At 42.8% G+C, this 18,142-nt stretch overlaps 1 protein-coding gene across 5 annotated transcripts in view; it reads right to left on the reverse strand.

Moving 5' to 3' along the window:
• Positions 1 to 2,521: 2,521 nt before the first annotated feature.
• SACS (sacsin molecular chaperone) overlaps positions 2,522 to 18,142 on the reverse strand; it is an 86,085-nt gene continuing 70,464 nt past the window's right edge. For all 5 annotated transcript variants that reach the window (XM_006927166.5, XM_045040956.1, XM_045040986.1 and 2 more), the window contains one exon: positions 2,522 to 15,434. In XM_006927166.5, coding sequence (XP_006927228.4) covers positions 3,877 to 15,434 — 11,558 coding nt within the window. In that variant the 3' untranslated portion in view covers positions 2,522 to 3,876. The remainder of the gene's footprint in view (positions 15,435 to 18,142) is intronic.

Consider the following 18,142-nt stretch of genomic DNA (forward strand, 5'->3'; position numbering starts at 1 on the left):
GAAACAATTTGATTTGCAGCAAGATGGACTGGCCTCCCTAAGCCTTGACAGCTGCGTATCCCAGGAAGCTCTCCCAAGCCGGGCGGGACGTGGGCCCCTGCCTTCGGTAGCTGGCCATGCCCAGGCCAGACGGAGGCACCTGTTCCGAAGGCAGCCACATGCCAGGTAAGAGGAAGGGGTGAGCTGCACGTGCACGGGTCCTTCCGGCCCATCCACCCACCAGGTTCGTCTCGGCTTTGGGGGTCGGCGAAAGAGCAGAAGCTGCTCCTTTCAAGGCAGAGCCAGCCCCTCACACTAAGGCCGTTAGGCGGTGGGAGCTTTAGGCTTTTGCCCCTTCCTTCCCCAGAACGCTCCCTACTCAGTGGTAGCAGTTTGCCCTACGTTAGGTTCCACTTCAGACTTCCTGTGGTTTCAAAACCAAACGCTTGTTATCAGGTAGAACAGGTGGCCCAAAGGGCGGCGCTAATTAAAATCCATTTTTTACCGTAGAGACAGTGCAACTTCGATTTTGTCCTCCTAGATCCCAGCTTTGCGGTCAGAGTATATGAGGGTATTTCCCGAGCTGCTTACCAACCATGAGAGAAAGAATATGCATTTTAAACACATAATATTTTTAAATAAAACCTCATGCTGGCTTTAGCATACGAGTAGACTGGGCTCTCAGTGCAGACAATTCTCACCGGTCTGTGCAAACCGACAGCCAGGATGGAACGCGGGCCTTCACGCCTCCAACACCTGCCCTAACGCCTGCGCACAATGCTGAGGGGCTGTTGAATGAGTGAATGAATGAATGGCACTGCTTTCAGCCATATCTGCTCAATGGAAAAAGCTTTGGAAGCCAAAGGGTGAGGACGGTCCACGGGCAGACTGTCTCGGCTTGAGCCCCGCCTGGGGGAGTTGGCCGCCTGTGGTGTCCCCCTGCCCTCTGGATTGCACGCTCGCCAGCCCCCACAATCACGGTCACTTCCCGGAAATAGAGGTCTTCACGTATGTGTATCCGTGCACCTTCTACTGGTCCTGGGTTCTCGGGTAGCACCCTGCTTAATGCATGACTAATTAAAACCTGTAATTGCTCTCCCAGCACTACAAATTTTAACCTTGAGATCTGCAGAACGTCTTTAGTAGGGAAGATGTCCATGGGCACTGACGGGAGAGAATCCCACACACCTGCTCATCAGACCCGTGAACCCCTCATTTGATTAAAACGATTTGTACATTTTTGCCAGCATCATCCTTGGGCTCTCGGCGTTCCCCCCACTCTCCCCGCTGCCTTTGAAACTATCTGGTTTGCAGGGGGTCACCCTGAGTTCCCCGTGGACGCTGTGAACATCTCAGCCTGCAGGGGGCGCTTCCCTCCCCCCCCCCACCCCCCCCCACCCCACCCCCCCCCCCCCCCCCCCCCCCCCCCCCCCCCCCCGGCAGCGAAGAACCAGCCTACTCCTTCCTGGACTGCAGCTGCTGCACACGCAGGCCCAGTTTCCATTTTCCAAAAGGAGGAAAAGCAAATAGGGGGAAAGCATAAAATAAGAAAATACAAAAATTAGTTCACGTCAAATATTCCCTAACCCTGAATTTCAAAGTCCAAAAAGCTCCAAAAATCCGAACACTTTGCAAATGCGTCTGCTGCAAACTACTGGTGGCAAGATCTGACCTAACTTAAGGTGAGGTTATTTATCACGTCTGCACGTTCAGCTTAGTGTGAGTGTCCATGGGTTTCCCGGCAGGAATTTAATGTGTTTAAGAGCGCTACCCAACCCTGATGGGAATGCTCATATTAACTTTCTAAAGTCTGATTTCTGAAATAGATTTGGATCCAAGGGTTTTATATAAGGGATTATGAACCTGTTTTTTTTTTTAAATAAGTATAGAAAAAGAACCCCAACTAACCTCAACTAGCATAATGGCCAGACAAGGTTTTCTGTGTAAATTTCAGTATCAAAAAACAGTAAAATATGTTCCAAGTGCTAAGTGTGAGTTTCAAAGGAGCAAGCTCTTCTCAAGACAGTTCCAGACAGCTAGCCATCCAGAATTTGCTAAACCCCAGAACAGTAAACTCTTAGCTCTGGTCTACCTAGCCTTGAAGACCTGTGCCTCAGGTATTAATGATGAACATTTTCTGTTAGGGCTCAAGTGTAAATTAGCCCCAGACATGCGGCCCTCTGCTGGGGCAAGGTCAATATCAATTCGGCCTCCACCTATGGAAGAACCGTTATTTACTGGGTCTACTTCCGAAGATACATATGTATATATGCATATACACCCATAATGTATACGTCAGCTAATCATATTCCCTAAAAAGGAAAAATGAAGTCTTAACAAAACCAGTGAGCACCTAATAAACTCAGTATATATCAAGTACTTTATATTCAATCATAAAAAAGAGCCTACTAAAATGCTAATATAAAATGTAATAAAAAATTCTATCCTAAATATTTCCAATAAACATACATATATGCACATATCAAAAACTTTATATAGGAAGGTACTAAGTTTGCTTTTCAGGAAATACCAGTTACAATAATTTCATATGTACATTTGCTTTATTAAAAGTATGGCACTTAATATAATAGCAGAAGTAATTACATAGCTTCACATCCAGAAGCAATACAATAGTGGAGGCACAAACATTCCTTATTACCAATAAAAGTAAAAAAGTTTTAATATGTTCCATAAGCCCTTAATTGCATAAAATATTATATTTAGCATCATTTACAGCCAGCACACTTACATAAACTAATAATTATCATTACCTCTCTTTTACATTCTGCCAAAGAAATATGCCGAAGTGAATACAATATAGGAGGACACTCAAGCATGAGAAAAATCAAATGTCAGTTCTGAATCATTCATGGGGAAAATGCAATAAACTGTCACAAGCTACTGGACATTGTCACAAGGATTTCACACTGATTTTTTAACGTCTTCAAAAGTAAAATCCAAGAAACTCCGCTAAGTGCCATGTGGAAAGAAAAGCTTTGTTTTAACTGCAGCACCTTTAGACAACAAAAGATTGCATCCTGTTCAGTCACGCTATATAAATTATGATATTTGTGGAAAATATGTACAAACAGAAAGCGAATGTTCTAACAGTTGACAAATGTCGTTTTGGTACGCAGTTCTTGGACGCGATATTAACATCTGGTGATGAGAACTGCCGCCGTTTTGAGTTTTCCAAACATCATCTTCATGAGATAAGGAGCCTGTAAACATAAGGTGTAAAAAACCACTTAAAAGAAAGATGTAAAGTGCACTCAGTGCACCCTAAGGAGTACTATGTGCATACTCTTAATCAAGTAATATTCAGGATTAAAATACTGTACCATTTTTTAAATGTACTATTTACGATGTAAAATTGCAACAAATTCATAATCAGATCCAGCTGATAATGATGCATCCAAAAGAGGATCTAATTAAAGAAACGATCAGCTCCAAAGACTTGATTCCCCTTATTTGTTGAAACCAGTGATATGTCCAGTGTTTCATAAGCTCCTTCAAAAATACCGCGTTAAAAACATAAAAGATACCTCCATCCTGATCACGGACACACACAGACTCGCACCGAACAAACCGCTAAGCTTTGGTTACATAAAGTGCAGTTCAGTAATGTGCCATCCTAGCCATTCAAACACATCTAGCAATTCTGCAGCTTACCACCTTCAAAATAATTTTCTTTTAATGTCGGCTAAGGTCCTCTGTTGATATGCATGTTAACAACAACTCCAAAGTTCTTCCCAAACAACCTGCAATGTGCTTTACCATTCTTAAATAACTAACTGGCAATGAAGCCTAAGGACGTACAGCATTCATACTTGTGCTACAACACAGTCAAGGTCTGGCTCTGCTTTTTTTTTTTTTTTTTCTTTTCCTTTAAATACCTCACACCTTCTGTTGTATAAAATTTTCAAGTTTTATGATGATACAGGCGGTACATTCCATCACCCTCATGGCAACCTCAGAAGTGAACCTGTCGTTTGGGATCTGCGGGAAAGGAAGCAGATCAGGGTATCTTGTTTTTAAACTGTCTACGCCATAGGCCTCCAGCGTGTGGACATCATTCGTCAGTCCTTCAAGCTGCTGACTGTACTCCTCTATTTTCTGTGCGAGTGCGGTGGGCTTTACATCTTTATCGGACTTCCCTCTCACAGCGTAGTCAGCGGCGATCAAAGCTAACTTGGTAGAGAGGTGACATTTGAAACACACCCATTCATTGGCGTTTTTATGAAGGTCATTCCTGGCAGCTGAAAAATTTGCTCTGGCCTGTCTTAACCATCTACGCGCTTCAACCGGATTGCCAACCGACTTGAAAGTGGGAGGGACAAAGAACCTCTGAGAGTAAGTCTGTCCAGCTGAAGGTGTGCTTTTTTCTTTATTTTGTTGTTGCCTTTCAGATTTATGGCTCGTTGCTTCTTGATTCCATGAAGTATAAAATCTTTGAAACGAGTACTTGTCTGACTGAAATCGGGATGCTGAGGTTGAAAATGTTCGCCTTGAGGTTCTGTCTGCATTTTGATCTAGAAAAGCCTGCTTCTCTAGCCTGTTGATTTCATTCTGCAAATGTTTAAAAACTTCATTAGCAATGTCATGATTCTCTGGATTTTTGTCAGGGTGCCATTTCAAATACAACCGCCTAATAATCTTTTTCCTTTCCGATTCTGGAAGCTTCCAAGCTTGCTCCACCACTGATGTCACTTCTCTTAAAATTTCTGGTAAAGAATTCACCTTGAGCTTTTTGGGGGACGGATGCTTCGAGGATGAGGTCTTTTGGCTCTCTCTGCCGGAGAAAAGAGGAGGAATGGTTCGTAGACCAGGGGCTAGGAACTCGGTAGGGCTGGTCGGTGTAGAAGGGGCACTGTCTCTGCTTTGAGAGCTTTCCTCGGGCCTTGAAAACTTATAGAGATCGAGAGAGCTAACTATTTTATATTCACTGTAACCAATATCAATCTGATAGATCTTTCCCAGAAAACTAGAATTATCAGCATCTTCTCTTTCAACTTCTTGTACGATAATTGCATACGTATACGTTGGCTGGTACGATCCATAGATATCACCACCTTCAGCATCAACAAGGTACCCAACGTATTCTCCCGGGTAAAAAACATTCATTGGATCCATAAGCAGAGTATAATGGATTTCAGCAGGTATTGGAGTGCCGGGCATCGGAAGTTCAAGTTTCGATGGTTCAGAAGAGTCGTATTTTACTCCTAAACTGTCAAGTTTCTCACTGATCCTGTAAATATCATTGCAACCTAGCATAGCAATTAAATACGAAGTGTCAGAGATCAGATTGTCCGTCGCAGACTTCAGCGTCATTGCCAATGCTAACAGGAAGTTAATGTCCTTGCTGTCTGAATGCTGTATGTATAGCAGAATGACCGCGTTGCCAAATCTCTTCAAAAAAGCAAAAGTTTCACTTCTGCTGTGGGGAATAGGGTTAAAACCTTTAACTCTCAGTGTGGTTTGAAGCTTTTCAAAACAAGACACTTTCAATCCTTCTCTTAGGGCTTTGCAAAGTCTTATGGCTTTTTCTTCATTGGCCAGGAAAGCATTATCATTTTCATGCTTCATAATTCTAATCAGTCCTGTGATGAACTGTTCCGAAGACAAGAGTAGCTGCAATCTTCCCTGAAGAGAACACAATGCTCCAAACTGACAAACTTTGGGAGTCTCCTCATCTAGCTGTTCTTCAAGTATACTGCTCAGTAAACGAGGTCTAAGTTTCTGAGGAAAGAGCATTATCAATTTAGTGTGAAAGCCATGGTCCTTCCCTAGGTAGCACTGGCTAAGGTCAACCAACATCTGCACGCCGATATTCCCCTGGATTCTACTTTTGTAATGTGGCGCGTCATCAAACACTAAGATGCTCGACTTCACCAGTCTGCCATCCTGGCTTGGAAGGTACAGCGCGAGGTCTCGGACGTTCTCGAGATCACTCCTCACCTTGACCGAATCATTTTGCAGACTCTTGAACAAGCCGGAAACTACTCTCTTAACCGTGCGCATTTCATTAGGATCTAACTGTTTTCCTTCAGAATTTTTGAATATGCGGCTCAACACTTCAACATATTGCTTGGTTGAAATAATATCTTCAGTACCTAGGTGTTTGAACAACTGGTGAAACGTGCCAAGTTCTAAAGGCAGCTTGTACAAGTAAGGTTTAAAATCGGATTCGTATTCTAGATTTATCACTACCTCCTCAGGCTTCAGGAGTTTCCAACCATCTTCCACCATTACAAAAGCAACACCCCGCAGCTGAAACCGAAACTCCCTTTTTTCTGCACTGAGAAATTCATATATGCTCCTTAAGACCTTTGCTCTAGTTTTTACCATCTCTTCATCCAATGTTGTTATGTTGCATATGTTTCTGCAGTTATTAATGACCTTATCAAGAGGAGGATCCAGGTTAACATTAAGCATACTTAAAACTTGTTCGAGCTGTTCCTGCGGACCAAGGTCACTACCTTCCTGTTCTCTGATGCTCAAGGGTGTGGCCTTCTCTGGAAGAATAGGGCAGGATGTCCATAAGAGCTGGAGCACATCACACTGCTTGAATTTGGGGTTTACTTGTGCTCCATTGAACTTTATGAGAGGAAGCGTTCCATTGACCTCTTGATATTGAGGATGAAACCTAATGAACTCTGCAGGGGCCCGCTCAGGACACAAGAACGGTATTAGAGAAAGTTCTTTCAGAAAATTGCCAGATAACAAATCCATTCGTTCTTGGAATATGTGATGGAGAAGGATATCAACTGTATTTTGCAGTGTTTCCTTAGACCAGTTTTCTGTATTAGCTCTCACGCTGATTTCCTTAGCAAACTGCAGCAACTGTTGCTGAGATAGGATGTACTTTAGTCCAATGTTTCTCAAGAATTCCACCCAGGAGGTCATAAACGTGGCTTGATTTTTGGGCTTTATAAGCTGTTCCAATTTTTTAAAGAAGTCCGTAGGAATAAACAATTTTTCGGGAAGCATAACTTCAAAAACTCGCACCGTTCTATCATAAAAATGTTTCGCTTGCTTTAGTCGACTGTTCGCATCGTGGATTATCAGTAAACTTTCCAGTTTTTCAAAAAGTTGTTCCTTGATCTCTGACAGTTCCTCAATACTTGACAGCCTATTCTTAAGATAGATCAGGTGCTCCAATTTTGCATCGTAAGAGAGATTTTCAATTTTGGGTAAGAGGTGCTTCAAATATACCTCAAGATCATCTACAGGTACACAGCCGAGCAACTCATAGAGTTCTTTTAGGTGTATTTTTTCTTCAAGAAATGCAGATGACGACGACTGTGTCCATTTTTCCACTTCAGCTGAAGGAATACTTTTTGTGAGTACATAGCATGTTCCGAATTTTGCGATGCTCATGTAGCGACCACTGATGGATTTGTAGCATGGAAGTGACTTCAAAATTTTTATGTCGTCTTGGGACATCAAGTGACTGAGATTGCAGTTGAAATACATCAGAAGTGCTTCAAAGTCATTTTCTACTAATTTTTCAGTTCTAAAGGTTGATGTTTGAACCATATAATGTACGGCCTTTAAAATGCTTGTGGGGCTCTCTATGTTTGCAGTGTGACGGGACAACAGAGGAACAAATGCACTGTCTTTGGAGCAGATTTTGTTCAAAGCAAGCTGGATACAGCCAGCTTTCATGAGCGCGTGAAAGACTTTATCGCTCTGGGCATTTGGAAAAACTGCAATGTGCATGAGACTCAGAGGAAGCAGAACATCACCTTCAGGGACTACAAGCTGGTTGGCTGAAACGGTGAACTTTGTTCCTGGAAGCAACGCCCAGTCTTTTAGGGTATCGACAACAATGTCAAATGTCGGTTGTGTTTCTTCTTGATCTTCTTTCACGTTTACAGCCTCGCTGATAAAATGCCACGCATTCTTAAGCCAAGACTCACTTGCAAAATTGTCCTTCCACTTGGTACAATTTTTGGTCTTATACTCACGAGGCAACACAGAGGATAACAAATCAGCAAAGCTGGAGATGTCAAACACTTTTGCAACCTTACAGTTCAATAAAATATTACTGTATTTCAAATATAACGTATTCATGAACAAGTCTTTGCGGGATGGAATCAACTCATGGTACGTTGTTAGAAACTTGGGTCGTTTTGCGTCAAAAGTCTGCAAAACACTGTCCAGTGTAATGAGAAGGGGCAGTCCCTCCACTTCAATCTCATTTTCTTCTGTGTCCTTGAAACAATAATCCACTAAAAGTTTCAAACTATGAAAAAGCTTTAGGTTGGTCTGCTGGAGACGACAAGGCAGCTTCCCAATGTGGCAATTAGTGTCAGGAGAAGAAAAGGTCATTAAAAAAGATCTAACATCAGCAGGGGTGACGTAACTAACAGGGATATCCGCATCTATAAGGCAGTGGTACAGATTGGCAGTTTCATCACAGTTATAAACCAAGTTGAAACCGATTTCTAAAAGGAGGTGTTTCAGTCTATAGACATTCTCTGCCACCGTCTTGCGGGTCGTGATGTTATAATCTGCATTCTTCAGGTGTTGCAATTCATCCTGCAGTAAGTTGTCAAAAAACGGTCTGGTTTTATTTGAAGTAGACATATTAATCCAAGTAATTATAACCGCAGAGTGTAAATCCGAGCCATCGATATTTGGAGCCCGTACAACAGGTAAAAGGCGTTTCATGTCTTCGTGAATGCAGCTGTAAAGTGCTTTCACTAGACAATATAAATCTGGTTGTAGGTCAAGCCTGTTAACTGGGAAAAACGATAAAAACTTCTTTAAAGTATCCTTCACCACATGAATCGGTGTGTTCTGCAAAACCGACAGTGTTGGGTCAGAACCAGGGAAATAGCGCTTTTTTAGCTGGATTAGCAATTCAACATATGCAGGAGCTATTAATGCTGTCATTAAACTGTTATTCCAGTCACTGCGAACACCAACTCCATTATCGTCCCGCCACAGATTTCTTCTGGCTGAATCTAGAGCAAAATGGCCGTTCACGTGGAACGGCAATCCCGTCTCTAAAGAGAGGGGCAAGAAACAGAAGGCCCTGTGGGGTTTTTTGTAGTTGTGAGTAATGCAGGCAGCTACTCCGCCACGTGGGAAGAGAGTAATATCTTGGTTCTTGTGAGCCGATATAACGCTCTTAGACACTTTTTCCATACTTGAAAAACCCGACCTATTACAAATTAGCCACGTAGTAAGATTTCCTTCGGAGTCTTCGGTATCCATAGTATAGGTTATCTGTTGGACTGGTATGTCTTTGAGCTGTCTCTTTTTCGTAACGCTATCGATTACAGATGCGTGAAACTGTTTCCTTTTCAGTCTGTCCCCGTCGGTGATTTTGCCCTTTACAGAATACAGCACATTCAGGGCTCCAGTACCTTTGTCTATTTCACAAATAGAAATCTTTTCCATGTGATTAAGAAACATTAAAAGTTCTGCCCCATCTGACCGCAATTTGTCCAAAAGGTTCTGGACCATTCTGTCTGATGACGGAACTGAAGAAATTTCCGAAACTTTTGCCATTTCTGCGTTACGAAGAGGAAATCTAAACATTGTGCAATTATCCAATTTAAAGTGGGTTCCCAAGTAAAGATCCAGGACATCTGAGAACTGTGTCCTAAAATCTGCATCCAAATCTCTAAACATGCGTCCAGGACTAACGGATGTGGCTCCTGGTGCGTATCTGGCATGAGGATCAAAGATACACAGGATGTCATTGCCAGAAATGAAAGAAGGGCAGTCGGTAATATGATACACAGAATTGAATCCTATTCCGTACTGCCCAGTTTTACAGGGATTTCCTTCTTTGGTGCCTTTTCCAAGGTTCTGAATTCCCCTGACGTCATCCTCCGTGAAAGGTTGGTTGTTGTACACACAGAGCGCTGGCCCTTGCAGGGGGGCCCACTTATCATCAAATATTCTGTCAACTGGATGCTGTCTAGGATCAAACACAAAACAGATTTCTGTGGCCTTTGCATCATCGGCATTCTGAAGAAGTTCTTTCAACATTTCCTTTTCTGAAGGATAGGCGTTAAGGATACTCTTGATTCTGCTGGTCAGCTTCTCTTTCTGCCCAAATTCCGTGCCAAGTGTCGTGAAACAGATGTTGGAGGCGTACCTCTCCAAGGCTTTGTGTCGCTTTGGGACGGCTCCTAGTTTCACGGCTACTTCCCTGGGTATATCAGCATGACAGTATTTCACGGTGGTGTCCTTAACTTTTATCCAGGGACAATCGTTGTAGCATAAAGATTTAGCAGGGAGAAGCTTAAGATTAGTATCTGGCAGTAATATTTTGCCATAATTTTTCTCACAAAATTCTTGTTTCTTTTCTCTAATGAGACTCCATATTCCTTCACTAATTATTCGCCGGCAAAGCTGAAAATTCTCTTCTGTTATTTGCTTTGTTCCTTTCTCCTGATCAATAGATTCCAAAACAAGGGCAAAGTCCTCAACAGTAAATGACTGCCGCACGCCCACACTTTCGAAAAGCTCACGGAAATTGTTTTTGTATTTGTTAGGCAGCTGATAAAGGTAGGGTGCTGCCTCGAAATTCAAGTGAAAAGACACTTTTTCTGAGTCAACATATGCATTCTCAACTAGAATGAAGCTAAAGGGCTTTAACTTTTCAACAATTGACATCTTAGTGACCTCATTTTGCATCATTGCATCATGAAGGTATTTGTAGCAAGCATTGGTGATGTTCTCCTGGTACAATGTGATCCCATCGTCAACTGACTTTGCAACTTCTTTCAGCTGGTTCACAACCAGATCAACCGTCGGCTTCCTCAGTAATCCCAAAAACTCCTTAACAGCCAGTGACACCGAACCACACCCCCTGAAGGAATGTGAGTTTTCATTTAGAATTGGTTGCAGGAGACAAACTATATCTTGGTGCTCAGCCGTGTAAAGATCAGTTGCTGCAAACATGGTTTCGGGCTTAAAACTGTTACCTTTCCAGTCCAAAGAAAATCCTGCCGGCTTTGTCAGAAATGGAAGGAAGGGGATTGTTTGATATTTTGCAGCAAAATCCTTTGCCCTAGGATCCCTGATTTTCAGCTTTTCATCAATGAGACTTAACAGGATGCTACTTCTCAGACAAGCAGCAGCGTGATCGCTTTTATTAATTTCAGCCACTGACTGTGCACGTTCTAGCATGTCGTCCCACAGAATGTCATCTTTGGCCATACCTAACTGAACCAGCTTAATCAGAATAATAGGATTAAGATAATCCTGAGTGGAGCCATAAGGAAAGCGTCCATCTTTAGTATCAAACAACTTGGCGACGCGTCCTTCAGGGTGGATTAGCCTTGATGGCAAAACCAGAGGATGCCCCTGCAAAGAGCAAGGGATACATGGGGTAACACGAAGAATTCCTGAGAACTCATCAATTTTCTCATTTAGAACAAAGTTCATTAAAGGATCTCTGAGCTCTGCTTCGATTTCTTGGATATTTGGGAAAAACACTTCAGAAAAAAACTGCTTCTCTGAAAAGGTATTTTCAAGCAGTATCTGTTTGCAGCCAGCTTCTTCAAATCCTGCTTTCACTGAAGAAGGAAGTTCAACAGCACAGAGGTTCTTTGACCCGGTCTTCTTGAGGTATTTCAAAAATATCTTGAAGGCTGCTGGGCCAACATCTTTTCTTTTAAGTATAGAGTCATCCAGAAATCTCACATTCTTCATGGAAACCCACGTAGATCCGTCAGAGAAGACTTTGGTCAGTTCTTTCCCTTTTCCATGAGCTATATCTTCATAAAATCCTTGGCAAATGACAGAAAAATCATCATGGACTAATTCAGGATCGGGCCACACCGAGTAGTAAGTATAATCCATTAGCTCCCCATTAGTAGCCAGGTCGCGTAGGACGCTGAGGGCCTCCAAGTAAGCCCGCACAATAACGTGCCTCATGAAGGTGGCGTTCCATCGCCCTTTCGTGTCTGTCTTCCAGATTTCTTTTCTGTTTGAAGTAACAGCAAAACACCCATTGATGTGAACCGGCAATCCTGTTTTTATTCGTAAGGGTAAATAGCAAAACACTTCTCCCACGTGTGGCTTCACAGCCCACTTCTGGTCCTGGATTTCGGACAGCAGAACCCCCACGGCCCCACAGGGAACCAGCCCTAGTCTTCGCCCACTTTCATTCAGGGAAAACTTTAGAGCCTCTCCTGTGTCCATGCAGGTGCATATCAGCCACGTGGTACACTCTACTGTTTTTTGAGGCAACTCATCTGACGGCTTTTTCGACTGGCCAGACTTAGCCATCTCGAAGAGAGCCGTTAGGTCATCCTCTGGACCTCTGAAAAGCGGTGACTGCAAATCAGCAATCCTCCTGAACACATGGTGAAATTCTTCAACTGTGACCTGAAGAATGCAAGACGACTTGGGGGCATCGGCAGGAAGCTTTTTATTACTGCTGCTGCAACTCTTCATGAGCCTAGAAGCTTCTTTTAAAACACTTAAGACAGGGGCACTCACTGCTTTGGAAGAGCAGGGGCTTTTCTTAATGATCACCGTATCTTGCGCCAAGCTGGGATTGCTCTCCTCGATTTTCAAGTACTTCAAATACATGGAGTTCACACTCTGAGTGAAAATGATAAGCCTGTGACCACAGAGACTAAATTCATCCACAAGAGAGTAAATATCTGCCGTATTGTAGCAGGTACTACTAACTTCACTCACTTTGGCTTCCTGTTGCGTTCTAAAGGACAGTCGGAAAAGAGTTCCATCGTAGCTGTAAGGGGCTTCTACGGTCAGAGGTAACCGACAGCCAAATACGTCTATAAACGGTTTGAACTGATTGGGAAATTTCCGAAGTCTTTTCTGCTGTTTACTCCAATTAATCTTGATCCCAGGATTAGATTTGTCTTTAATGTGCTTACTGATGTGGTTTATGTTCGGATCGAACATTATCATGAATTCTCGACTCATAATGATGGGAATGTCTGTGATATGGTACACGGAATTAAATCCCAGACCAAATTTTCCAACTTTGTCAACCTCTTCCCTCTTTAAAGATTCTCCTAACCTAGTTATGTTCACAAAATCTGAATCGGAGAATTGAGAATTATTGAAAGACCACAGAGCAGGTCCGTGGCAAGCCGCCATCCCCGGGTCTAGAAGATTCTCTCGAATGTCCATATTTCTTCGCATATCAATCATGAAACTGCACTCTGTTGCATTTGCGTCATCGGCATTTTGGAGCAGTTCTTTAAAAATGTCTGACACTGATGGGTATTCTTCCAGAATATTTTTAATTCTTACAGTAAGCGGTTCTCTCTGACCTGACTGCTCAAATCCCATGTTCTCAGGATTGATCAGTCTTGTGCTGAGGCATGGAACTTTCAACCATTCTGCAGTCTTCATGGGTATGTCCTCGTGTACCAGAATGATTGGCTCCACCGAATCTTCCAGTAGATCATTGAGGTCATCAACTTTGATGTCACAGTAACAGCATTCATGAATTGGCTTCATGACAAGTTTAGAAGGGTTTTTGCTGTGATGTATAGGAACTGGTGTGTTGGGACTGGCTGGAATCTGATTGCTATACAGCCACCTGATGATATTCAACATAAGATGGAGATTTTGCTTGCTTTCCTGATCGCTGAGATCTTGGTCACTTTTGAGATATACCTTCTGAATGACTACGGAAATATGATCCGACGTCAACTCCTCTATCGAACCACAGACCTTAAACAGTTGGTGGAATTTTGCCATGGTTTTAGGCACACCGTGCAAATAGGGCTGAAGATCAAGATCATGGAATGGTTTTATCACAGCCTGGGCGAGGGGACAAAATTTCTTGCCAGTCCAAACCCACGGAAATCTTAAGGCCCTGAAAGCATCCTTCCCTTCATTTAAATGATCATGCATGAAGCCGTAAATTTCCAGCAAAATATGTTGAAACTGATAGTAGTCCTCATCACTAAAGGTTTTCGAAGTATACCAATCAACAACAATTTTAAAGTGTTTTAAGACCGCACTGATGCTAGGTTCTGTGAAGATGCCCAAAGCTTTCTCCAAGTTCACATGGACGCTCTCAACAAGAGGAAGTGACGAGCCAACCAGGATTGCATGGGCTACATCACACATATCTGGTGGGGCACAAAGGTCGCAGACATCTCCCTTCCAGACTAACGAGCCTGGATAGTTTGGTGGCCTTTCCTTGCAAGCCGGGACCCATTTTATTTTCTTCAGGGTCATCTTTCCTTCAGATGACTGCAACAGCGTATGATTCTTGTTTAAAACAAGTAAGAGTGTTTTGGCTTTCTTTACAAGAACCTCCTGATTCGGACAAGAACTGACCTGTAAGGCTTCGATTTTTTTTGCCACTTGCACAACATCAGCTTCTTCGAGGCTGGCTTCGTTTTTTAAACCAATCTGTCTTAAAGAGTGCAGGATATCTGGTGAGGTAAAAGCTACGGGTGGGAAACAGGTTTCTTCTTCACTATAAAAGAGATCCTTTAGTACTTCTAGATCAGGATCAAAGAGTTCGCCGGCTGACACCATCCGATCCTGCGAAATCTGAATGAATTTTAACGGCCTTAACCAATCAAGCACATTCGGATTCTCGTTTTTAAGGGAGGACAGATTCTCAAGGGTCCATAACATAAGGCGTGTCAACTCATCATGTGAATAAAATTCATTTTCAATATCTTTTAAGATGAGCTTGAAGCAACTGGTGGTCTTTAACTTCTCTACCTTCAACATGTTTGCCAAGCGAATGGTAGCTTCGTCACTACTGTCTATGACTGAGAGAGAGAGTCGCAGATCTGGTGGAAGCTTGGCGGTATGGTGCAAGACCTTACAGCCTTTTAGTTTTGTATACGAGGAAATGCCCTGACCAGATAAGTGGTTAATCCGCTTGAATATTGGCAACTCCTGAATTATTCTTTTCTCTTTTTCACTGCTATCGGTTAAGGTAGCTAAAAACTTCCTCAGGGCATCTTTGTGCGTGGGAAGTAGCGAAGCTATCTGATTACACAATTTCTGCAGCGGCATCTTCTCCATGATCTGCAGCACAGCACTTGGTAACGGCGAGTGAATGTATTTTTTAACAAGTGGATGCTGTATGGAGGCATCTAATTTCTTAAGGACAATCCCTCCGAGTTTCTGTATGATATCTGCTAAAAATTCAGGAAGCTGTGCTTCGGATTCATCATCTAAAATGACTAACGATGGAGTCCTGAGTCTAATGAGCTCCACGCACGCCTGACCATCTTCTAGCGTAGTTCTGGGGATAAGTGGCATCTCATCAAAGAGTGTCAAATCCTCTGAAAAATGTATATAGAGATTCTTCCACACCATTTTAAGCCAAGAAACAGATGGGTGATTTTTGTCTTCATCAGACGGATACCACTGAACAACCAACTCTCGGCCAGGCCAGAATGTATTCATTACTTCTTTGATAAGACGTGCAAATCGTTCTGGATTTAGAAGCTGCAGCTGGGTACACGGTCTTCCTGTAAATCATACACAGAGATGTTATAAATACATACAACCCTACTCTAACTTGTCTAGCCTTCTAGTCTTACAGATTACGTAGTACTACGAAGCCATTTTTAGAAGGTTTAAGGACACTGTAAAAATGCGAACATTCAGCATTACTGGGCTAAAATAAGTTTTAAGTAACGACAGAGAATCTGCATATGCACTTGTATTTATGGGAGAAGTGATTCTCTTTGGAGAGTGCTTATTTTAAATCAATCCATAAAATGCATTTACATGCATTTTTAGAATGATCCTGTAAGTTTCTACAAATAGAATCAACACAGAAAATAACTTTCAGTGGTTATCTGTCCACCAAAAAAAGCATCAAAGATAATGTGGGAAAAGCTTAAACAGGTACCATTCTACTTAAGGCTACGTAATTTATAAGGAAACGCAATACAAATTTTCCTTTCTCCGTGTCTCCAGGAGCTGCGCAGGATGAAGGGAGGGCATGATAATGGGGTCCCAGATGCAAGTGACCAGCACTCTCTGAGGCTGAGGCCGTGAGGGGTCTTCCACAGTTTCCTTCCACGTACTAACTGGATGCCTAAGGTAGGGGTCACTCAATCTTGTGGGGCCCTGAATCCTCTCATCCGGAGAGAGGATGTGGATGAGGTTCTAGGTCCCAAGACTGCTCCGTTCACATGCCCGAGTACAGACCACATTCACAACTTTTCCCGGCAGCTTTTACCTCTCTACTTCTGACTGACTCCGGTGGGCTCTTTGGAGCCCTGGGATTTTGTGGAAATGCTTCGGGGAGAAACAAGTGGGGCAGCCAGGTGCTGCTGGGCAGGTGGGACTGTCCCCAGCCAAGCGGCTCTACTTCCAGGTGGCTTATAAATAAGACTCTAAGATTTTCGTCTCGGGGAAAAGACTGTTGCTGATTTTTTAACCACCGGTCCAGAAAATAACATTCGGGCTTGCCACGGCTTGTGTACTTAGTGCACAAGCATTTGCACCAAGTGCATTTAGTGCCTCAGAGTAGTTATAACACCAATGGGAAAAAATGTTTAAATAATACTGTGTACCTATAGGTCTGTGTCAGCAAATTAAATAAATAAATAAATAAATAAATAAATAAATAAATAAATACATGGCATTTCAAATTCAATCTTCTGGAAACCTAACAATTTTCTTCCAATGTACATACGATTTCTAGACTCTAAAAGGGTAATTTTGGGGGAAAAAAATGATAAAAAAAAAGGGCACACCTCAAGCCCCTTGAAACTCTGGTTTATCACTATTTTTTAACCGAGAAAGGACACCCTTACCTCACAGTCTTACACCTCAGGAAGATGACTTTACCTTCTACCAAGAAAAGGATCCCTCGTGTTACAAGGAGACATTTTAAAACGACTGCCACAGAAATTGAAGCCAGGGCACAGTTTTGCAACCTTTGGGAGATGTCAATACCCAAACGCTGAACACCCTCAGTTTCTACATTGTGTCATTTAGGGGAAGTCACGTAGCTACACTTAAGAAATCCTAAGAGCTCGTCAGCAATTTGGCCAGTATAGCCTCCTTGACCTATGTGCCCCATTAAAATAGACTTTGTATAATTAAGTTTTAACAACATTGTTCTTAAAAAAAATGTTTACTGAATTAATAGACTACCCAAGGCAAGGATATGATTTTGCAAGGATACAAAAAAGAGTTAGAAATTAAAATTGAGAACACTTTGAAACGAAACATTAAATATGCACCACACGGTTCTATGTTAATAGGGGCCACATGACGTGCATTTTGTAGATACTCCCATCTAGTATCCTTGCGCGCAACCGGCAACTTATAAACATATACCCACCTTCAGGAAAACAATCTAATATTAACATATAAGTAAAATGCCAATAAAGCACCCACACCACATATAACATGCAACTAACACACCAGTCATGCTCAACTGAAAAAACGTACGAGAAAATAAAGGAGAGAGAAAATGAAGTTAAGACACAATTCTAAGTGCTTCAGATGGATTCGATCTGAAGTTCCGATTTCTATTTAGTTTGTATTTAAGCTTTCCACCCTGAAGTATGAATGTTAACGCAGAAAAACATCTTCACGCCCCGGGTCAGAAAGCCGCTGAAAGGCTGAAGCGCCTCCAGCGGTATCAGCCAAGTAAGTCTTGTGCCATTTTGATAAACCACTTGGCTTTTCTCGCCTCGGCCTTTCAAATCATCAGCACTGTCAAAAGAGGTCAACTGTTCAGGACTCAAGGAGTCCCTGCAGACAGAAACGTTTCACCTAACCTGTCATCAGACAGGACTGTCTAACTCCGAAGTGACTCTTTTAAAGAGCGGTTTTTGCTTTACTGTCCATCTTTCCAAACTAGTAACATCAACCCGCTGAATCACTCTTTGAAGACTGCGCTGATTTGTGTTTATATTTGTTCACTTGTTCCCGTTCACTACTAACTTCGGGACACGTTTGTGACACGGACAAAAGGATACTATAGAGACTACTTCCACGTTTACTTTCCAAGAGACCCCAGTCCTGAGCGCTCTCCTTAACTGGGGGCTCACTACACTTGCGCCGACCGGTCGGGGGCGCAGCTGGCTGGCCACTCTGTGCATCGCGGCCGCGGGCACGGCGACAGCTTTCCGTGCTTCGCTTGCACAGAAGGCGGCAGCGGCAGCTCTGACGGCTGGTGGGTTCTAGCCACGCTCCGCTGCGAAGGGACACC

Source organism: Felis catus, chromosome A1, assembly GCF_018350175.1.
Source record: "Felis catus isolate Fca126 chromosome A1, F.catus_Fca126_mat1.0, whole genome shotgun sequence".
In the NCBI taxonomy this organism is placed as follows: Eukaryota; Metazoa; Chordata; class Mammalia; order Carnivora; family Felidae; genus Felis; species Felis catus.